A 24,015-nucleotide genomic window follows, 5' to 3' on the forward strand; every position below is an offset into this window, starting at 1 on the left:
TGGTATGAAATAAGCAAAATGAAATAAAGTATTCACAACCTTCTGTGAGTGCCACCCAATTTATTTTTGAAAGAATTCTTCATGTATACCGGCTGGGCTCTGCCGCGGGGTTATGCATCATTTCAGAGCGCCGGGAACCAGCAAAAGTTGAGCCAAGCAAGGGAGTGTGTGTGTATATATATATATATATATATATATATATATATATATATGTATATATATATATATATATATATATATATATATAAAATCAAGTCCCCTGTGAGGGACGAAACGCGTCATGGGTACTATGGTCTGTTGGGAGTAATAATAAAATAGCCAGCAGTATAAACTACGTGGTCCGTGCTCTTTCTTCAGCCGACGGGAGTGACCGAGACGGGAAGGAGTTCTTTGGATATATATATATAATCTACTGGCGGTCGCCAGTAGATAGTTATAGTTAGGACCACGTTTCCATAGGACAAGCATTTTTACATGTGCTTATAACTTTGGTGTCTTTTGACAAATCTTTACGAAATTTTCCCAAAAGTTTCTCTTTTTCGATCAACTCCTATCTTGAAAGTTTGGGGGTGATTGGTCAAGGGGGGGCTGAGAAAAAAGGTGGGTCCCAAAACGTGTTTTCTCAATGCATATTCCATAGGAAACTTTAGACAAGGCCACAGGTCAAACTGCTGAACGGAATTACGCCACATTTGGCAGGAAGAAAGGTCTTGGTCCAGAATGCACGCTTTTGTTTAAATGGTGTAAATCCGGTCAGTAGTTTTTGAGAAATATCAAATTTGACAGATATCGATATTTGGGAATTCTGACATCTGATTGGCTGAGGGGTTACGAGCACGAGCTTGCGGCTGATTGGCTGTGAACGGTTGAAACTAGGAGGTGTTGGCAGCCATTTTGTGATTCAGTCCGTCAGCTCGCATCTCTCCGTCTACAAGCCATTGGGTCCGTAGTTCTACCTCTGCGATGCAACACTGAAAATATACCGCAGCTCTGTCTGTGCAAGATACCCCTTTCACAGTCCCTCTGCCCACATCACCAGCTTGCTGCATCACAGGAAACCAGGACCTCAGTATGTTGTGGTGTACTAAAAACACGCCTCAGTGCACAGAAAACCCTATCCGGCTAGCTATAGTATCATATTCGTTCTCCGCACTACAGCGGAGCTACCAATGATTAGATATCCTGGATCAATCAGGTCCTCTCAGAATTCATGGGAACAAGACATTCGTTCGCTTAGACACTCATACCTGTTCAAAATGTGAGTAACCAGAGACTTTGTATAGTGTAAAATGTTTATTTCAACTAACGAGCTCTGTAATGTAGTACACATGCTAAGGTGAGGAAAGAAATGCATGCAGACAATACATTCAGCATAGTTTCAATTGCATAAAGTATGAATGGGGAAAGTATATTATAATGTTAGTGGATTAAGCCATATAGCGCTTACCACCCTCCCCATGCTACGAGCTATGTTTATTATATCAGTGGAAGACCTCTGGGCTTGGACAGCGGAACCCCCTACCTCAAGTCTTATATGATGGGATTTACATCTCCGGACAAGCACAGCTCTTCCTCGGGAAAGATTGTTCTCCAAGTGTGTGTAATTTGCATCCTGTGCAATATTAAAAACACTCAAAATTTCAGAAGCGGAGGTCTGTTCCATGTTATGTCTGTATGTGCGTGGGACGGGCCAAAGCTGAATAACCAGCAATGTTGTTTTCTGCTCTTGAACACAGCGTACAGACGAGAACTCAATGCACAGCAGAAATAGTGAAAGTCAGACAGTTCCCATGTGAAGCAGCGAAAACAGAAGTGTTTACGAGGACCAATGCATTTAGAGACGTGTGAAAAAAGTGGCTAAAATGGCTATGATGCAAGGTACGAACTCATGCTAACTAGCGGCGTTCGTTGGCACCTCCTAACCCCCACGACACCCTCCCCCTTTGGGCGGTCCTACGCACAGTGAGCAAAGTAGAACACAGAGTCCAAAAAGTATGAGCCAAGATGAGCAGATATCCAATATAGGAAAATGAAGTAGGCGAAGAATGTCAACAGGGTTGAAAAGAGAAAATTGTAATAATACCATGGTGAGAGAGAGAAAAAAAAAGAAAAACCCATGTGGCACCGCCAAATTAATCCATCAGTGTGTAAGAGCAGTAAGTTGCAACAGCTTCCAACAGGAAATCATTATTTTCGTCTGAAAACGTAGACGCCATCCAATTCAGCAATTCGAAGGAGCAAACGTGCTCCTTGATTATCAGTGCTTCCAGCACCATAGCAGGGCAACTTGCGTGGTACTCGATGTAACTCCGTTGCAGGAAATCATGTGCAGCCGTACATACATCCCACTGAGCTGGTACACCAAGTGCAGCAGCACATGCCATGAAACCAATACCGGAACATTCGTGCTCATGATTCAGGCGACGATGTGTTTGTGAGGCATAGATCCAACGCCCATTGGAAAGGACAGGACATGCATGAGAACACTGGTTGGACGCAAGTATACCAGGGATAGCGGAAAAACAAATTCTTAGCCATGCTGAGAGTGGCCAGCGGCAAGGTACCATAACAGTCAAGCATGCGGTTGCAAAGTAGCTGTAGTAGGGCCGGGTTGTGAATGAGCACAGGTGGAGCAGCCGTTTCTGAGCATGCAGATCAAGAGGATAAGTCCAGCAGCCAAAGCTAGTCAAAGTGGCAACCCGCCGAAAACACTAGAGAAAATAGAATGAATAAAAGCAGGGATCACACCAAAAATAGTTTGAAAAGACGTTACAAGGCCGGATCCCACAAGCTTAAAAAAATGCGCCAACCCTGTTGTATACGAAGCATTGAAAATAGAATGAATTAGCTCACCAAAATGTTGTGGGAGATCAGTGTTTAAAAGGTCATGAACTTCTGTTCTCATGTTGGCCACCTGCAGGACATGTCTCACGGGCAGAAGTGAGAGGAACTTCTTTCTGGGACAATAAGGCTCTTATTCGGCTCAGCTTGTCGAACTCTGCCTTCAAGGTCGGAATGGAAGCCCAAATCGAGGTATCGAAACTCCCCTGTGAGGGAGGAAACAGCCACAATGTATGGAATACCTTTTTTATTCAAGAAAAAATAACTGCCATTACACAACATTGTTTCGTCTGTTGTTGATTGTACAGGATGATGTATCTGTGTTATATCATGGTCAGAACCAATTGCAGCTCGCGGCTATGCCTTTAAAAACCAGTTCATCGGCTCGCAGCTCTACCTCTGTGAGCCAGCCCGTTAGCTCTTAGCTGTGTCTCTGCTAGCAGGCCCGTTGCTCTTCCTCTGTGAGTCAGCCTGTCGGCTTGCAGCTCAGGCCCGCAGCTCTATCTCTGCGAGCCAGCCTGTTAGCTCGTAGCTGTGTCTCTGCTAGCAGGCCCGTCGGCCGCGGTTGCTCTCCCTCTGCAAGTCAGACCACAGCTGTCCCTCTGCAAGCTAGTACGCTGCTGTGCCTTTGCGAGCCGACAGCCCGTAGCTCTCCCTCTGCGAGCCAATATATATATTCACTGAAAAAAAAAATTGTTTTACAGACGTTATAGTTAGAAATTAGCATTTAAAAAACCTTTGAAATTCACTGAAAAAACTATAGGTTTTACAGACGTTATAGTTAGAAATTTGCATTAAAAAAAACAGTGAAATTCTCTGAAAAAACCATAGGTTTCAGGGGCGTTTGAGATGTCATCAGTGATGTCCCTGACCATGCCTTGAATGTTGTAATATGTGATGTCATGAGCAGTGCATTGCGGGGGCGCAAGTTATAGTTAGTTGAACTAACTATAACAGTGGAATTTCTCTGGTTTTGTACGTGTGAAATGTCCAGCTAACTATTACGCCCCTGAAACCTATGGTTTTTTCATTGAATTTCAATGGTTTTTTAAATGCAAATTTCTAACTATAACGTCTGTAAAACCTATGGTTTTTTACACATACACACACACACACACGCGTGCGCACACACACACACACTCACTCACTCACTTACTCACTCACTCACTCACTCACACACACACACACTCACACACACTCACACACACTCACTCTCTCTCACACACGCTTTTGGCCAGCAGTCTTCACTTATTGGGCTGTTCAGTTGTCATTCACATTTTGCTTCTACACACTACAATCTATAGAGTGGGTGAGCCTAATTCAGCCATTTGCTCACGCTAATGTGCACATCCATAAAAAACACTTCCTTTCAGTGCAAGACCTTATGGCATCCTTCCTGGAGGTCCTTGTGTTTGGAAGCAGGTATTGGACAAACAGCGTTGCAGCCACCACACAAGGAACAACATCATTTATGGTGCTCAGGCTTACAGAACGAAAGGGCCTCTTCTTTTTGTTATAACAAATCCCCCAATCCAAGATTGCCATCGCAGTCTTGCCATGTTCCCAGGCCAGATTGTTTGGCTTAGAGTTGACCAGGGGCGGCTCCTTTGTAATGGCGGAGGAGCGTCGCTCCACAGCCCATGCCAGCAGAGAATAAATAAAATTATAATAAGACAATGTTATTCTCATTTTTATTTATGCTGAGCCCTGCAATACAATATGTTTAGGTTGGGGCCGGGCAGAGGCAGGAAGGAGTACTGTTTACTCATACATGTGCATGTGTGCTTGGGTGGCCATCCTAGACCGCCCAAATACACATCCTTAGTTATGTTTTCCAACCCTTTTGTGTAACACAGTAGGGTTGGAGAAACAGGGTCCAAAGCACCGTCTGAGCTGCAAACGAGGCCACTCAGAATAATCCTGGTGCTGCTCTAATGTGAGAGCAGCATCTGGATCGGGTGTGGAGCTTGTTCCCTGAGCGCCCATCCCCTCTTGGCCCAACAGTGATGAGAGAAGCAGCGAGGCGGGAGCAGAGCAGCAGGCAAATCTTTATTTATACCTATATATTTCACCTTCTCCCAACCCACCGCCCTCTCCACCCGCGGCCGCCCTACCGCTTAAGGTAGGTGTCAGTCGCCACACGAGTTCACCTAGTAAGAATTTATCAAATAAGTATAATTCTCCATACATAGCCTTGATGGAATACTAATGGTTATGTTCTAAGTTACAGAAATCCTTGTTCATCAACTACCATTTGTTTTACAATGTTTATATTCCATTATGTGCACTGTTGCCATTTCTACTTAATTGAGGGGAGTGAACTCCTTCCAAGATGGCCACCACATTTACATGCTACTTCACTTTGTACTGGGGAACTGCAGGAAATCAGTCTTCAGGAGTTCGGTTCTCTACCCAGTTTGTTATGCTTCAGGCACTAATGCTTCTGTGCCCAGCCATGCACCTCTGCCTACAGTCAACCAAATTTGGGTGTTTTGTGAGCTCATTCAATTAATGAAAGAAATAATGTGGTAAAGGTGAGGTGGTGTGCTAGTTTAAAGTTTGTAGCATCAGTTAATATAAGTGGTTGACTGATTCGTGAGGTGTCCAACAGGGTAATTAGCTTGCTGGTTTTTACAGGGTACACTGTCAACTGTTTGTTCTAGGGTAATTAACTTGATGGTCCTACACATCCGATGTCCATTTCGTGTTGAAAAGTGTTCCTTGGCTGTTTTTCTCATAAATGGGTCATTACACTCCCCTACAAGTCATTACACTTTCCCAGTTCCATTGTCCTGCAAAACAACTGAGAGGTACACAAATGCTGAATTGTACTCCTCTGTGGAGCAATGGAAGACATGATATGTAAGTGTTGAAAATGTAATCTGGAAAGCATCATAGGTTAGCCCAATCATTGCTGGCTAACATTTTTTTTTCAAAGATATGTTTATTGAGTTTTTTTACAGCGTACAATCTGAGATAGTACCATCACATCATCCCTTGCAGGGGAACAGAAAGCTTCAGTAGGACTATAACAGCTGCACAGGGTGACTTGCTCAATATAAACCAGCTCCTTTTCTTATCGAGTGGCCCGAGTGGTGGAAACAGTTTCTAAACATGATGGAGCTTGAAATAAGTCCTTTCTGGGGCAAGATGCGAGCATGCGAAGCTCAACTTCCTTCTGCGATGGTAGCTTCCCCAAGCCGTCCAATTGGAATGCGTTACATGAAATGAACATATATCAAGTACCAACTTATCCCAAACGTGAGATAACAAAAATAAAGGACAAAATAACCCCCCCAATACCCTCCCCCCAACCTACCCGTGGTGGAGGCAACACTCATACTACAGAGGAGTCAATATGACCCCGGGACTCCAATCAAAATTGAAAGAGATAAAGGGCTCTTAGGGTGGAAGGACACACAGCCGAAGGGAGGCCTCTTGAAAGGAAGGAGACTAGGGATCCCCATTTAAATTCAAAGTTCTTATAGTTATCCCTGAAAATGTCAGCCATACGCTCTAGGCTCAGCAGTTTTCATAGGCGAGAGTGGCAGAGGGAAATAGACGGAGCCTCCCTCCTCTTCCAGGCAGCTGCCAAAGTAATCTTAGCCACCCCAATGCAAAGCCACATGATCATTTAATCAGCTCGAGTCTGGTGCTCTAGAGAAGAGTCACGCAGCCCCAAAAGGACACCCGCCATGGTAGTGGGGATGAGATAACCCAGCATGTCTTTAATGTGTGCCAGAATTTCTTCCAAGAAGGGGCGGATAGTCGTATAATCCCACCGTGTGTGTTGGAAATCCCAAGTAATCCGCACCCTCTCCAACATCTTTCAGAGGTGGCGAGGAAGATCTGCCGAAGTTTGGATGGATGCAGGTACCAGTCCATCATGGTCTTTAGGTGCGCTTCCCTGAGCTCCTTGGAGAGATTGAATCGCACAATATCAGTCCATAGGTGTGTCCATTCCTCGTCAGAAATAGGACGGTGAATCAAGTCTTCCCACATGGACATATATCGGGGGCGTGGGGATAGGGTGGTTTTAAGCAGGAAGCTATATATAAACAAAATCACCCCTTTCATAGAAGTAGTCTTGGTGAGGAAGGTCTCAAATTTTGTAAGAGGCCGGGTGGCTGCCTCCCGTACCTGGGAAGTAAGGGCCCAATGCATCAATTGAGTATAATGGTATCTTTCTGTGTTCTCTAGTTCATAGTCCCGTTTACAATTATCGAAAGTGAGAGGGTCGAAGTTATGGAACAAGTGTGTCAGAGCTAAGCAACCTCCCTCTCTCCAGGCGTCAAAGGGTCCCTCATGTAGGGCTAGGGGGAATGCTGGGTTGAAGTGGATTGGAGTAAATGGGGAGGGGAACGAAGTCCACCTATCGTCTCCCGTGACTGAGTCCCATACTCTGAGGGTGGTGCGTGTGGGAGTACTAATGTAGGTATTCTAGGGTCTGTCCTTTCGAGTGCGCCACACCAAGTCCCAAATAGTCCTCCCCGTCACGCTACGATCCATATGTAGCCAATGTTTCTCGGATGCCTGTTGGGACCATTCAACCAAGACTCTCAGCTGCGCCGCTTTGTAGTATAAGAGAATGTCCGGGAGTCCAACTCCCCCATCTGTGCAAGAGCGGCGCAGAAGAGAGTAAGAAAAGCTAGGGCTAACGGTTCTATGCTGAGAGCAAACAGTAAAGGTGAAAGGGGACACCCCTGTCGTGTGCCTCTAGAGTGGCCGAAGGAGGATGATTGTATCCCGTTGACCACCACCCTAGAGCTGGGTTGACAGTAGTTAGCTCTAATCATATTGAGGAATTTAGGCGAAAATCCAAATGCTGTAAGTGTGTGGAATAGGAATACCCAATCAACCCTGTTGAAGGCCTTTTCAGCATCTAAACCTACTAAGACCACCGGGATTTGGCATGTTGGCCTTTTCTATCAATCTATGATTCTGCGTGTATTATTGTGTGTTTGGCGTCCTTTGATAAATCCCGACTGGTCCGGGTGTATGAGGTTGGGCATGAGATCATTTAGGCGTTTGGCTATAATTGAATAATACAGTTTAGCGTCAAGATTCAATAGAGCAATCGGCCTATAAGAGGCGCAGCGCTGGGGATCTTTCCCCGGTTTGGGTATCACTGAGATAACAGCTTCGGACATGGTGCCGAAGGTCGCGCCTTCCTCCACCATTTTGTTAAAGAGAGGTGTAAGGACGGGAGTAATGTCGGGGGCAAATGTCTTATAAAAAAGGGTGGTATAGCCGTCCGGCCTGGGAGCTTTATGGGACTTCAGGCCTTTAATGGCCATGGTAACGTCATCCATGGTAATAGGAGCGGTGAGCAATTCATTCCATGCATCGGACACCTGGGGCAGGGGCAGTGATTGGAGGTACTCCTGTTGGGCGTTCAAATCTAAGGTTTACCCAGTGTATAGGTTTCCGTAAAAAGAGCCAAAGATCTCAGCTTTGTCCTCGTCTCTATGCGTACGTTCCCCCGAGGGACCCCAAACGCCGCCTATGTATTCTCTCTCTCTTTTATATTTTAATTGTCTGGCAAGATGTTTACCAATTTTATTGCCCTGGGTGTATGATAGGTGTCGTAGTTTGAGGAGTGTGAACTCCGCCCTGTTATTGCAAATGGCCCTGAGTTTATCTCAGAGGGCTGTGATACTGCGTAGCGTTTGCCTGGTGGAGTTCGCTTTATGAGTGCGTTCAAGCGAAGTCAGTTCTGTTTCCAATAGCTCTCTCTCGCTAGCGCGCTGCCTATTCAGTGCCGCATTGAGGGCAATACACTCCCCCCGAAGAATAGCCTTCATTGTATCCCAGGTGGTAAATTCCGAGGTGTCTTCTGGCCTGTTAGTAGCGAAGAATTCAGTAATGGTTTCTCTTAATTTGGTACAGGATTCCTTGTCTCGAACAATTGACGGCGGAAAGTACCACCTGGGGGTAGTCGGGGCGTTCCCAAACCCATTGAGACAAACAGAGAGTAAGATATGGCTGGATACCAAAAGGGGGAAGATCTTGGCGTCCCGCAATGCACCTTGTAGAGACTGACTAATAAAGATGTAATCTATCCGGGAGTATGTACGATGGACGTGTGAGTAGAACGTGTAGTCTCGGGTCTGCGGGAAAAGTGTGCGCTAGGTGTCTAGAAGGCCCAAGTCATGTATGCGCTGTTGTGTCTCCACAGAAAAGGAGCCCATGTCCGAACGCTGTGTGTACGTGCTGTCCAAGTCTTTCTGCCATATCAGATTAAAATCGCCCATGAGGATCAGCAGACCTTCTGCAAAGTCTGTTAACTTCCTCAAAAATGTGTGTAGGAAAACCGTCTGACCTGAGTTGGGGGCATATATTGCCGCAAGAGTGCAGACCTTCCCTCTCAAGCGCCCTCTGATCAGAACCCAGCGACCATCTATGTCACTCTGAACCCCCAGAGGTTGAAATTGTATGGAAGAGCGAAACATAATAGCCACCCCCCTGTGTTTCGTGTGGGCCAATGACCTATAAATTAGTGGAAAATGTTTGTGTCTGAGATGCGTCTTCGGCTCTAGCTAATTGCGTCTCTTGTAAAGCCACTATGTCGAGGAGGTGGTCAGAAATTTATTTCCAGACTTTGTGGCGTTTTTGGGGGGAATTAAGACCTTTAACATTCCAAGTTTCGATAGTAATCGGCATTATATCACAGGGAAAAAACTACATCTCTCCACAAGCTCCGAAGGCCCCAACTTGTTACCGCTCCCAATCTGTCCCCCTGTGGTAGTGTAAGACCAGAGCACGCCGGCTGTGCTTCCCAGAAAATAGAGGTCTCCCCAAAAGCAATTGTTAAAAAGCCGCCACCACAACCCTCCCAGACCGACCCTGTGACCCCTAGAAAAATGAGAACAAACATAAACAAATATACAATCCGAACATTACTTTTGGTCCCCCTGTGGGGCCGAGGTGACTCCCTAGAGACCATGGGGGACAGCAGGTCCGGGGACCCCGTCCACGCCCGTCCCGGCGGAAAGTTCAATCAGAAGCATATTTGTGCAGCTCATGGAGAAAAAGAAAAAAGAAACAACACAGAAACAAAAAGGCCAACCTGAATGAAAGCACATGTCTAGAGAAATGCATCTAGAAGTCATCTACAATGGCAAATAATACATCGTGGATCACAGCCTATTTGGAAAAGCAGCAAAATCCTCGACTGTTAAGCCCACTGTGCTATAGCCAAAAGGAAGCAACATCAGTCTAACTTATAAAGTCTGCAATGTTCGTTCGCAATCCTCCTCCATAGAAAGTGTCCAACGCCGCCATAATGTGGGCAGCAGCGAGGCTCAGGAGTGGAGCATACCTGGCACTCTGGTAGATGCCAGCCCCTGTTGTGTATCATCAAAGGCTTCCAGCGACGTCGACCAGTACGTTGGGCATGCAGGATGCTGTGATGCTCGGCCCACGGCGCACCCAAACAGCGATCAATGCCAACCCCTGCGCGACCCAACAGACCATGCTGAGGTTGGCGGAACTCCTCGGGTAGATTCTCCAGTTTTGCCTTGGGAGGGGACAACCTCTTCAGAGGGAATGCCCAGGAGATCCAAGCCTTCATGTAGGTCGGTGATGTGGCGTTGTTTGTTCTGGAATTCAAAGCTGAGCCCAAATGGATAGGTCCATCTGTACCTGATCTTGTCATCTCGCAACTTAGTGGTTACGGGTCTGAGCAATTGTCTCCGTGCCAGTGTAGATGGTGCGACATCCTGATAGATGGTGCAGGAATGACCTTGAAATGCGACGCAGTCTTTCACCCTGGCTGCCTGAAGGATCGCCTCTTTGACTTTATAGGAGTGGAATTTGGCCAGGATGTTGCGTGGCCGTTTCTTCTCTCCGTGTTGTAGACCCCCACTCGATGAACTCGGTCCAATTTTATTTTAAGAGTCTGTGGTGCCAGAATTTTCAAAAAAAGACCCACCCTGAAGGCTTCCAGGTCACGCCCCTCCGCGCCCTCCTCCAAGTCCCTGAGTCGTATGTTCTCCCTTCGTGCTCTGTTCTCGAGGTCCTCCGCCTTGCGTTGCGACTGAAGGAGCAAATCCTTAAGTAATCGCACATCGTCCCGAAGCTCAGTAGAGAGTTGCTCCTGTTCCTGGTGGTGTGCCTCGAGGTCAAGGACTCTAGTGCCTACGGAGTCCACATCTTGTTGCAAGGAGGACAAACGCTCTGTCAAGTCTGATCGCAGTTGGTCCATGGAGGATTTGATGTCTTGGCTGATGTCACTGCATAGTTCAGATTTGAAGTCCTTGAACATGGCTAAGAGTTCCGCCTTCGTGAGGGTCATCGCTGCAGAGCTTGCGTCTCCCCGTAACGTAGATCGTTTTTCCGCGGTCGAAAAGAAATCTGAGACCTTATTTGGTGTCTTGCTCACTGTCTTCTTAGGCGGCATATGGCTGAAACTTTCAGAGGCGTGCAGGCATTTACAGAATGTAGTATGCAAGGTTCCAGCCGGGAAGCGTCATGAGGTGATGCCTGAATTGTTGATCTCAGTGCCGTAAGGGTCCGTACCCTGGAGCCTACAGAGGATTCTGCTCAGGGACTCAGCTATTCAGTTTCCCGGCACACAGGGGAGGCCACTGTTGCTACGTGAAAGCGTGGCACTCAGGTGAGTGGCAATACCCTTAGTAGGGAAAAGAGCCCTGAGGCATTGCTCCCGCAGCCAGAAGGAGCCAGAAAGGAGGTACTGCAGCGGGTACAGCAAAATGCCGGACTGCGACGAGGAGGGTTGCCAGTGCGTGGATCGTAGGCAATGGTTAACTGGCGCTGGTGGTTTCTACAATTAGGGGGAGATGTGCAAGCCTGGCGTTATCCAGCAGTGGCGAGCAGCTGTCCCTCAAGCCTTCAGCGCGCTTGCAAATATGCGCCAGCCCCGCGATGTCTAGTGTAGTGGAGGCTCTAATTGCAGCGCTTAAGGAGCCCTCTGATGTGGAGACGACAGGCGGTGCTGAGCAGGAAGCTGCGAGCACGAAAAAGCGCCTCCATTTAGCAGAGCGCGGCCGCCATTTTGAAGTCAGGCACACACAGGAAAGATGAATTTCCGCCGGGTTAGGAAACTAATTTTGCCGTCGCTGGTGTCCCTGGGCGATCCAGAACCGTGAACAGTATTCCGCTCCTCGCATGAGGGTTGCTGCGACCTCACCTCCGATATAAAGTCGGGAAGGGTTCCCGTCGCCGCAAGATTCGCACCACCATTTTTACAAATTGCCTTCCCCTTCCAAGGCGGCAAAATCCAATACGGCAGTTCTCGCGGAGATCAATGTGTACAGGTGATCGTTGCCGATGCCTCACACCTTCAAACGCCTGTAGGCTTCATTTGCGGTGTTTCTATGCTGTCGCAGCCGCTTCTATCCTCACCGAGACAACGCGCGGACCGGGAGCCGAGACGGGCTACGTTTGTTCGGCCATCTAGCCCGGCCACACCTCCCGGCTAACATTTTTAATAGGAAAGCTGAGCTTTAATTGCTAAGGAAGGTCATCATTGCAGGGGTGGTGTGGAGTCACATATATGCTACTACATTGCCACATTGTGTCTAAACAGTCTTTAGCTCTCAGTCTTTCATGTAGTACAGCGTATATGAAAAAGATTGCAAAAATGACTTTAAGCTCTTTAAATAATAAAACCAAAATTTTCCCCGTAAAAGTGCCACTATGATAACACTTGATTAATCACTGTGATGTTTGTGCATGTTTGTCTGTGACTCTGTTTTCTGCCCTTTACATATGATTTTTATGCCTGTGCCCTTGTTTACTCCTCCTTTCCTGTTTCTTGCCACGCTTTTCCCACCACTGCACCCCCGCAGCCCCTGTCGTTCCCACTCCCGCCTCCCAGCTGTGCTTCCCTCCCCCTTCCCTATTTAATGGCTGGGGGCGCCGCTTGTTTGCTGCTGGTATGCCAAAGGCAAGCCCGTCTGCATCCATCCGCGAACAGCACCAGAAACCCTGGATCTCTGACTACCCACTGCTACGACTCAGCCACCCTCCTCACTCTCAACTCTGGAAGGAACAACAACTGCCATCTGGCTACACCAAAATCCACCCACGGCCAGTTCTCCTGCCGACACTGCCGCTGAAACTTCACCTCCCTCTGCACCCCCATGGCCATTGCCCCCACACCGAACGCCAACACCCCGATGCCCTGAGGTGCAGCCTTCTTAACGTGCACTCCCTGCACAGACATAACGTACAGATCAGAGACCTCCTCAACACCATCTCGCCTGATGTCGCCTTCCTCACGGAAACCTGGACCAATTCCACCTCTGCCCCCGACATTGCCACAGCCCTCCCTGACGGATACAAGATCCAGAGGCAGGACTGCCCCAACCGCCCGGTAGGAGGACTTGCCATCGCACACGAGCGCTCCCTCCAACTCACCACCTCCAGCACGAGCGACTCCCCCATCCCCCACCGAACACCTCCATTTCCAGATACAGACCAGCCCCAGAACCACCACTACCATTGCCGACCTTGTCGCACCCCATGCCATTGCCTCCATGGACCACATACTCATCGGAGACCTCAACTTCCACCTCGGCAACCTCAACGACCCTAACTCCTTCACCTTCCTGGACAACCTTGTCAACCTTGGACTCAAACAGCTTGTCACCTCCCCCACCCACAAGGCAGGACACACCCTCAACCCCATCTTTGCAGGAGGGAACAACATCCACTTCAGCCACACCATGCAACCCTTCTGGACAGACCACCACTGCGTCCACTTCCACATCGACAAACCCACCGCCCCCAAACCTGCACCCTGACCAAGGATCCTGTCACCACCAGACTCAGCATCCAGGAAGGAATGAAGGACGTTGCATCCTGGATGAGCAGCAGCTGCCTGAAGCTGAACTCGGAGAAGACAGAGGTCCTCGTCCTCAGACCCTCCCCCACCGCATGGGACAAAACCTGGTGGCCAACCACCCTCGGTGGCCCACCCACCCCCACAGACCACGCCTGGAACCTCAGCATCGTACTCGACTCCTCCCTCTCCATGACCCGACAGGTCAACACTGTCGCCTCCACCTGCTTCAACACCCTCCGCATCCTCCGCAAGACCTTCAAATGGATCCCCCCCGAAACAAGAAAGACTGTCACCCATGCACTCATAACCAGCAGACTGGACTACGGAAATGCCCTCTACGCCAGAATCAACAAGTCTCTGCTCTGCCAACTCCAGACCATGCAGAACACTACAACAGGACTCGTCACGGCATCCCTCGACAAGAACACATCACCCAACACCTGCAAGACCTCCACTGGCTCCCCGTCGAGAAGAGAATAACCTTCAAGACACTCGACCACGCCTACCACAACACCCGACCCCAATATTTTAATGAGAGAATCTCCTTCCATGTACCCAAGAGAAACCTCCAATCCACCCACGTCACCCTTGCTGAAACCCTGCGCATCCGCAGAGCCAGAACGGGTGGAAGAGCCTTCTCCTACATCGCAGCCAAAACCTGGAACGGGCTCCCGATCGACATCAGACGTGCCCCCTCTCTGCACATCTTCAGGAAGCCCCTCAAGACCTGAGTCTTCGACTGACTAGAGCTGCTTACCCCCCCCCCCCGCGCCTTGAGACCCTCACGGGTAAGTAGCACGCTTGACAATTCCCTGATTGATCGAGAAACCTATGCTCAGCCTTACTCTCACTTGCACACAACCCCTGTACTCACAAAAGCAGAGCAGGAAGCGACTCGTTCTCTTACAATAATTCTGCTGTGACCAGATGCCTACACACCTGCTCAAGCTCCTGGATACCCTCGTGGCTGATTAGCACACTCTACAACGACACAACATAACATAACATACAATCTTATTCTTTAAAATTTTAAGTAAAATGTATTTATTTCAAATTTGGTTTTTTTTGCTTTTGTGAGGGCTTGGAGCTCCTCACACACAGCTACCAGGCCACTCATGGCACTTGCACGTGCACTGCTTGTATGAGCAGCCATCTTAGAATGCTTTTTTCATAGTACATTATTAGTTAACTGTACAAAGTTGGCCAGTGTTTTGAAAGTTCAGCTTCTGCATGTGCACAAGCTTGGCTGGCAATCTTTGTCCGATTGTAGCATATTTTAATATTGCTTTTGCATTCAAAGATGCACATTGCTTCTAAAAACATGTATCATTTTCTAATGGAAAAGCAATGATAAAAAATGGCAGAAACGTTCAAAGATGGCAATCTGTTTGTGTGCAAACGAGGGTAGCTATCTTTGAATGTTTTTTCCCATACTTTATAGTTGGTTTACCGAACTTTGGAGACTGATGTACGACCTCCAACACTTTAGCCATCTTGAAATTGTAGACTAATAATAAAGTGTAGGAAGAACCATTGCAAGATGTCTGCCTGCACGCCCAAAAGCCTGGGCAAAGCTAATAGCTCTGCGGGGGACCTTACGGGCTTTGCCAATGCTTGTTTTCTGCTAGGTCTGGAACTTCCGACCATTGCCCTGTAAAATGTGTAATTTACTTTCCAATTACTACATTGATTAATTTATTATCCCAATTGAAGAAAATTAGAAGGTGCTATGTGAAATATCTCGGTTATAACGTGTAACTTAATGCTATTCACTCTTTGATGTAGCTTATTATTATGGAAAAAGGAAAAAAATAATCAAGCCAACGACTGGAGATGGCAATGGCGAAAGTGGTCTGATCAAACCAGGAAGACGACGGAAAAAGAGAAAATCCATATTTGTGCAGAAAAAGAGAAGATCGTCGACCATAGAGTTCGCTCCTGTTGAGTCAGCAGAGGTATGTTTAGTCTTGGGTGGGCATTAACAAACCATCAATAGTTGTTCAGGAAGTTAAAGGGGCGTGTTTTGACAGCCTGGGTTGAAGAAGTGTGTTCAACTAATTGAAACGTTGCGGAAATAAAACAGTGATGGCTGAGGAAGTGACAGACGTAGAACGTTTACAGGAAGTTTTTCGATGTGGTTACAAGACTTAACAGCGCTCTGAAAACAAGATTGATATGAAAAAAATACATTGTAAAATAAAGGCTTCTTTTGTTTGCTGTCTTTTGAGACCTAGGACATAGCAGCACAGTCTCCCTATTCACATTGAGATCTCTGGACACCCCCACAGTAGGTGTAAGTTATGTGTACATTTGATTATTTTACAAAAGATGTGAGCCTGCAGTCCTTGCGTCAAACCGTGTCTCTAATTGTATTGCTGTCTAGTTGTCACTAGTCACCTGTATTACAAAAATGATGTAACTGCTGAACTGTGATTATTACATTTGTAATGCCTTCTACCTGAGCTACTAGGCAGTGTGAAAGGCAGCATGTTTATTTTTCACACGTTTAGTTCATTACACTCATACGGATATCTTTCTGCCTGTTGTCATACATTATGAACTACAGCTGTTTTGGGAATTGATTTACATAAAACTGCATATACATTTTTTGCACTCAATTATTATTTACATTCATTCATTCTTTATTCGGCTGTATCTGGCCATAAAATACAGAAATAATACAGAGAAATTAAATGGTTATTAAACAAATTACTCCGCCAACCTCAACATAATTTATAAGATAAATTACCCAATAACCATAAGCAGAATAGCTAATGCTCAACAAAATAAAACTATCGCACATAATACCTTTAAAACAATTCTCATATCCACATTTAAAGTGCATGGTGCATCTATAAATTAGGAACTAATCAAGTACAGTAAATATCTAAAATCAGAATAAAACATTTTGAAACAGGCAGTACTTTTCGTCCATAGTTTTCTTAGCTAAACCAGCTGCTTTAAGGAAAGCACACCCCCTGGCACAGATAATTGAAGTATCTAATGATTGCCATTTGTTCAAGGCCTATTCACAGCTTTGTTACTCCAAGGATTTTAACAGCGGTTTCAAAAAGAGTCTCGGGCAGCAGCGCTCCGTGGAGGGAGTTCCGTGGGGCGGAAAGGCGGGGTGGGGGGTACTAAACCCCGGAACATGGATAATTGGAGGTAAGTAAACAATTAAATAAATAAAACTAATTTCGTAGCGCGCCCTGCTTCACAAAATGCGGTGCAGCGCGCGCTAAGTAATTCGTTTTATTTATTTAATTGTTTACTTACCTCCACGGACCGCTGCTGGTCTCGGACATAACTAAAATAATTACAAAAAAGGATGTCATGTGTTAGTGATTGTGAGGAAAGCCCATCACAGGGACAAGCCCTGGTGGGGCCTCCCAAGGCGTCAGTTGGCATTCTAAAACTCATATGCCGCCATACCAGCCTAATCTTTCACGTAAGAGAAGGGACCTTTCCCATTGCGTTAGTACAAGAGTAAGATAAAGAACGGACCAGAGTGGCAAGGATATGATAGTAAGTCAAGAGAGAGCTCTTGGCCAGCTCCTTCTGCATTCTTACCTCAGCACAACGTTCTAAAAAGAGACTTTTTATCCTAGATTTGTCTCCTTTCTGTAACCTAATCAGAGACCAGAACAGCAGAGACAACCCCAGCACTTGAAAGGTTGTGTCGATGTATTTCAACCATGGTATAGAGCCCCAATTATCCAGATGGAGACAATCTGAATGATTTCTCTATGGAATGTGGCTTGGGGATTTGTCCACATACTCACCCAAAAAAGTAGAGGTGTCATTTGGACACTATCCTGGATAAACCGTTGCTTAATCTGTGTGTGTAGGATATAACTAGAGGCTGAGGGGGGAGCTGTAAATACCTCCTACATATACTATTTCCTCACACTGAAGGGAAGAGCTCCTACAAGAGCCCCAAATCCCTGCCCCATACGTAGCTGCAGGGAGACACTGAACGTTATAGATTTTTAATAGAGGTAGACTCGTCCCCTACCCTTTCTCCTGAAGAAATTCAAAATGGCTCCTGCTGACCTACTAAGTTTAAGACTAGAACTGGCCAATTGTGGCTGCCAAGGGCTTGATGAGCTTGAAGTAACACCCAGGTAAGTACAATCCTTCACACTAGATAGGAACTGCCCCTTTACAGGTAACCTGTGGGTTTCGATTGTTCCCGGTTCACAAGCCATAATGTGGAATTTATCAACACTGGTAACTAGATCTAAACTGTCCATGAACTGGACAAAGCGATCCACCAACACACGCAAGGCCGTAGGGGTGCGAGTCAACAGGACCGCATCATCCGCATATAAATGTGTGGGCACCTGAGTGTCTGCCACTCAATGGGTATCTGAACAGAAGTCAGGTAAGGGCCAAGGTCATTAATGTATAGGATGAACAAGATAGCAGCCAAAATGCAGCCCTGGCACACTCCGCACTTGAGGCTGAAAACCGAGGCCATTTTGGTTAAGGTGTACATGGAAAAATAAGTCTAGTGCAGATAAAACAGAAAGTTCACCAAATACACTTCTACCCCTATGTCCAGAGGTTTTAACCACAATTTAGTTCTATTGACAGAGTCAAACACTGTTGAGAGGTCCATAAAGGCCAAATAAAGAGAACAGCGTTTGGCTAAGGTGTACTTATTAGTCATTAAACATAAGTTTAGAAAATGTTTGATCGTTCCCAACCCTGGTCGAAACCCAAATTAGAGCGTAGACAGGATATGCTCCTCCTGAACCCAATCAGCCAAACAATTGTAAATGACTCTACCAATAATTTTAACTGTAATGTCTAGTAAGGAGATGGGTTCTTAGCACTTTTGGGACATCCTGGCACCCTTTTTAAAGATGGGTATGATTGTGGCCAGTTTCCATGATTCAGGGATATGCATGTTTAGAGAGCTATTAAAAACATTAGTAGTCAGGGGGCCCAGAGGTCAAAATTGCTCTTTATTCAGTCAATAGGGGTCCCATCTGGGCCTGCTGCCTTATTGCGCATTCTCTCCTTAATCGCAGATTCAATTTCTAACAAATATATATATTTGGGGGGGATTGCTTGGTCTGCAACATAAGAAGTCTGATGCCTCCTCTACTTCAGCTAGGTGGTAAGTAGCTGAGAAATGGTCAATCCACCCAGTCAGAGCCCAAGATGTTGCATTGTAGCAGGGAATTATCAGGGTTTGATCTCAATATAATTCGGTTAACAGACTCCCATAGAGTTTACTTCTGCCACCAACTGCAGCTTACTCCAATATTTCCCAATCCTGCTTATGCATGGCCTCCATCCTGTCTTTAATGGCTCGTTTGTATATGCGGCGGGCAAGCTGTACTTCTGACGGTGCTCTCGGGGAAGCAGATAAGACTAACCCTAAGTGCCGATTGGCTCCTGAGAAATGTTCATCAAACCAACGGAGATCCATGTTATCTTTCCGTACTGATTTTAAAAGAAAAAGTTTGATGGTCTGGACTAATGTATAAAAATGGCCTAACATATCACTTCCACATGCTGCTGATAAACAGTTCAGAACCAGAGCCCCTGACTGACTTAAAATGGGATAAGTACTGGATCTTTAAGGCACCAGATTAATCTAAGTCCATCTCTGAAGTGCTGAGTTGGCAAAATAGCACTGGTCGGTTTAACCCTCTTTACGGGAAGAACCTCAGAGATGGAAAGTATATTATGATACCTCCCATACTGTCTGCACAATCTCCCCTTTAAAAAAGCACTCCACAAAATTCCAAGTTATAAAGATATAGTCAATGGTTGAATGCCAACCATGACCCCTTAAAAGTAGGTAGTGAATGCTTATCACTGTTTAGATAATCAACTATATCAAAAAGGTGGCTAGGTATTTCGGTATCAAGGTGGCTAGGTATTTCGCCAACTCAAGTCCCCGTGCGTCGCTATAAACCCCTAGGGGTCTACCCTTAGAGGGCCCTCCCCCACCTATTTTATCATCGGAGTCCCTATACAAAATATTATATATATATATATATATATATATATATATATATATATCAGTCAAAACAAAGGTTGCCCCTTGGTTGTCCTAATGGAAAGAGCCGCACAGCAGGTAAGAATGGTCTTAGCATTTATTGTGAAAGCTGCAGCACCTCTTCTTAAAAACGGCATTCAAATTTCAAACAAGTCCAATTGCCGAAGCGTTTCGTGCGCTGTACGCACTTCTTCATGGGCGGACTCCTGAGATGGCGCTAAACAGCTCACAGCACCTGAAATACTTATGACATTCCATTTGATAGGTGGGGACAGCCGCGCTGTCTTCTAGTTATCCGAGTGCTGCGGTCTCAAATTCAAGTGAATTGCTTATGTGCCATCGTATTAAACAGTAAAATATCCACAGTGGGTTAATGCACGCTTCTCTTCTGAGTGGCTGCACCATTCGACTTCCACTCTGCTCTCACCAGCACCCAAAAGCTGGCGTAGATTGGCGCCAGCCAGGACCGTGTAAACACGGCGGGGCTCCTTCCGCGGCTGGACTGGCCGCAAAATATCAGTTAAAAGAAAGGTTGCCCCTTGGTTGTCCTAATGGAAAGAGCCGCACAGCAGGTAAGAATGGTCTTAGCATTTATTGTGAAAGCTGCAGCACCTCTTCTTAAAAACGGCATTCAAATTTCAAACAAGTCCAATTGCCGACGCGTTTCATGCGCTGTACGCACTTCTTCATGGGCGGACTCCTGAGATGGCGCTAAACAGCTCACAGCACCTGAAGTACTTATGACACTCGCTTTGATAGGCGGGGACAGCCGCGCTGTCTTCTGGTCATCCGAGTGCTGCGGTCTCAAATTCAAGTGAATTGCTTATGTGCCATCGTATTAAACAGTAAAATATCCACAGTGGGTTAATGCACGCTTCTCTTCTGAGTGGCTGCACCATTCGACTTCCACTCTGCTCTCACCAGCACCCAAAAGCTGGCGTAAACTGGCGCCAGCCAGGACCGTGTAAACACGGCGGGCTCCTTCCGTGGCTGGACTGGCCGCAAAATATCAGTCAAAACAAAGGTTGCCCCTTGGTTGTCCTAATGGAAAGAGCCGCACAGCAGGTAAGAATGGTCTTAGCATTTATTGTGAAAGCTGCAGCACCTCTTCTTAAAAACGGCATTCAAATTTCAAACAAGTCCAATTGCCGACGCGTTTCGTGCGCTGTACGCACTTCTTCATGGGCGGACTCCTGAGATGGCGCTAAACAGCTCACAGCACCTGAAATACTTATGACACTCGCTTTGATAGGCGGGGACAGCCGCGCTGTCTTCTGGTCATCCGAGTGCTGCGGTCTCAAATTCAAGTGAATTGCTTATGTGCCATTGTATTAAACAGTAAAATATCCACAGTGGGTTAATGCACGCTTCTCTTCTGAGTGGCTGCACCATTCGACTTCCACTCTGCTCTCACCAGCACCCAAAAGCTGGCGTAAACTGGCGCCAGCCAGGACCGTGTAAACACGGCGGGCTCCTTCCGCGGCTGGACTGGCCGCAAAATATCAGTCAAAACAAAGGTTGCCCCTTGGTTGTCCTAATGGAAAGAGCCGCACAGCAGGTAAGAATGGTCTTAGCATTTATTGTGAAAGCTGCAGCACCTCTTAAAAACGGCATTCAAATTTCAAACAAGTCCAATTGCCGACGCGTTTCGTGCGCTGTACGCACTTCTTCATGGGCGGACTCCTGAGATGGCGCTAAACAGCTCACAGCACCTGAAATACTTATGACACTCGCTTTGATAGGCGGGGACAGCCGCGCTGTCTTCTGGTCATCCGAGTGCTGCGGTCTCAAATTCAAGTGAATCGCTTATGTGCCATTGTATTAAACAGTAAAATATCCACAGTGGGTTAATGCACGCTTCTCTTCTGAGTGGCTGCACCATTCGACTTCCACTCTGCTCTCACCAGCACCCAAAAGCTGGCGTAGATTGGCGCCAGCCAGGACCGTGTAAACACGGCGGGGCTCCTTCCGCGGCTGGACTGGCCGCAAAATTTCAGTTAAAACAAAGGTTACCCCTTTGGTTGTCCTAATGGAAAGAGCCGCACAGCAGGTAAGAATGGTCTTAGCATTTATTGTGAAAGCTGCAGCACCTCTTCTTAAAAACGGCATTCAAATTTCAAACAAGTCCAATTGCCGACGCGTTTTGTGCGCTGTACGCACTTCTTCATGGGCGGACTCCTGAGATGGCGCTAAACAGCTCACAGCACCTGAAGTACTTATGACACTCGCTTTGATAGGCGGGGACAGCCGCGCTGTCTTCTGGTCATCCGAGTGCTGCGGTCTCAAATTCAAGTGAATTGCTTATGTGCCATTGTATTAAACAGTAAAATATCCACAGTGGGTTAATGCACGCTTCTCTTCTGAGTGGCTGCACCATTCGACTTCCACTCTGCTCTCACCAGCACCCAAAAGCTGGCGTAGATTGGCGCCAGTCAGGACCATGTAAACACGGCGGGGCTCCTTCCGCGGCTGGACTGGCCGCAAAATATCAGTCAAAACAAAGGTTGCCCCTTGGTTGTCCTAATGGAAAGAGCCGCACAGCAGGTAAGAATGGTCTTAGCATTTATTGTGAAAGCTACAGCACCTCTTCTTAAAAACGGCATTCAAATTTCAAACAAGTCCAATTGCCGACGCGTTTCGTGCGCTGTACGCACTTCTTCATGGGCGGACTCCTGAGATGGCGCTTAACAGCTCACAGCACCTGAAATGCTTATGACACTCGCTTTGATAGGCGGGCACAGCCGCGCTGTCTTCTGGTCATCCGAGTGCTGCGGTCTCAAATTCAAGTGAATTGCTTATGTGCCATCGTATTAAACAGTAAATTATCCACAGTGGGTTAATGCACGCTTCTCTTCTGAGTGGCTGCACCATTCGACTTCCACTCTGCTCTCACCAGCACCCAAAAGCTGGCGTAAACTGGCGCCAGCCAGGACCGTGTAAACACGGCGGGCTCCTTCCGCGGCTGGACTGGCCGCAAAATATCAGTCAAAACAAAGGTTGCCCCTTGGTTGTCCTAATGGAAAGAGCCGCACAGCAGGTAAGAATGGTCTTAGCATTTATTGTGAAAGCTGCAGCACCTCTTCTTAAAAACGGCATTCAAATTTCAAACAAGTCCAATTGCCGACGCGTTTCGTGCGCTGTACGCACTTCTTCATGGGCGAACTCCTGAGATGGCGCTAAACAGCTCACAGCACCTGAAATACTTATGACACTCGCTATGATAGGCGGAACTTAGCACAACTGTAGTTTTCATGGGACAGCTTAGACCATTTTTTGTTTAGTGGCTGTTCAGTAGAAGGAAGGAAGAGGATTATCAGGGCGGATGAGAGTAATTCACTTAGTCAATGAAAATGTGGAATAAGCTTTTATGCATGTGTTTCACGACTATCAGTAGAGTGGGTTGAGTTGATTTTGTTGGTAGTAAGCTCTAAGCTGAAATTGCTACCCCTGAGAAGCATCTGTTCTGTTGAAAGGACAATTTAAAATTGAGATATTCAGTCTTTAAGTTTCTCCCGCTCTGTAGATTCCTTTGTCATCCCGATATGGGTAAAATTAAGGCTGAGTAGTAGGGGCAGTTATGTGTTGTGCTGTAGGCAAGGCAGTAGAGTTTGACACTTATTCTTGCATTCAACAGTAGCTAGTGCAGATCGCGTAAGAATGTACATATTTGGTCATATCTTTTTCGAGGATGCCACTAATCTGGCAGCTGAATGAAGTACTGCTTTGGCCGGACAAGATGAGGTTGAGGGGCACCAGCTAGAATTGTGTTGCTATAGTCTAGTCTAGAAATCACTAGGACATTAAACTCAATTTTCAATTTACCTTGACCAACTTTCACTTACCACATAAAAGTTAGGAGTGATCAATGCATGATGAGGGCAGGAAACACGATCAGTTATATTCAATTCAAGACTAAGTGTCCCCCATCCCAGTCTTTATCAGCAGAGGGTGCCAGAGAGAAACTACAGTTAAGAAAAGGGGGCAACAAAATGTCATTAATATGTAATGGAAACAAGCATTTCTCCATCCTTGAGCTGAAGATACTTCTGTTCACTTAAAAAGCAAGAATGTATTCAGCTATTCCGGTCTTTTTCAACCATGCACCCCACATTACATCATGCCTGCTATCAATGTCCTTTAAAAACATCAGAAGCATCAGTCTAATTGAACATAAATCATCCCAAAGGCATAACATTATCCAAACAAAATCTTAAAACACAAATGTTTTAATTTTACCAAACTTCAACAAATCTTGCCTAAATTGCCTTTCGACATCATACAATAAAAAAGTATTAAAATGTTGAAAACCAGTCCCTAAAACGTAGCAAAAAACCTCTATGTGTATTGT

The 24,015-nt window shown here is 46.5% G+C and overlaps 1 protein-coding gene across 3 annotated transcripts in view; it reads left to right on the forward strand.

The window, feature by feature from the left end:
• The window catches only part of SFMBT2 (Scm like with four mbt domains 2), an 819,725-nt gene that overhangs the window by 739,853 nt on the left and 55,857 nt on the right, over positions 1 to 24,015 (forward strand). For all 3 annotated transcript variants that reach the window (XM_085653540.1, XM_085653542.1, XM_085653541.1), the window contains one exon: positions 15,437 to 15,606. In XM_085653540.1, the coding sequence (XP_085509666.1) occupies positions 15,437 to 15,606 (170 nt within the window). The remainder of the gene's footprint in view (positions 1 to 15,436; positions 15,607 to 24,015) is intronic.

Source organism: Triturus cristatus, chromosome 4_1 (genome assembly GCF_964204655.1).
Source record: "Triturus cristatus chromosome 4_1, aTriCri1.1, whole genome shotgun sequence".
Taxonomy (NCBI): Eukaryota; Metazoa; Chordata; class Amphibia; order Caudata; family Salamandridae; genus Triturus; species Triturus cristatus.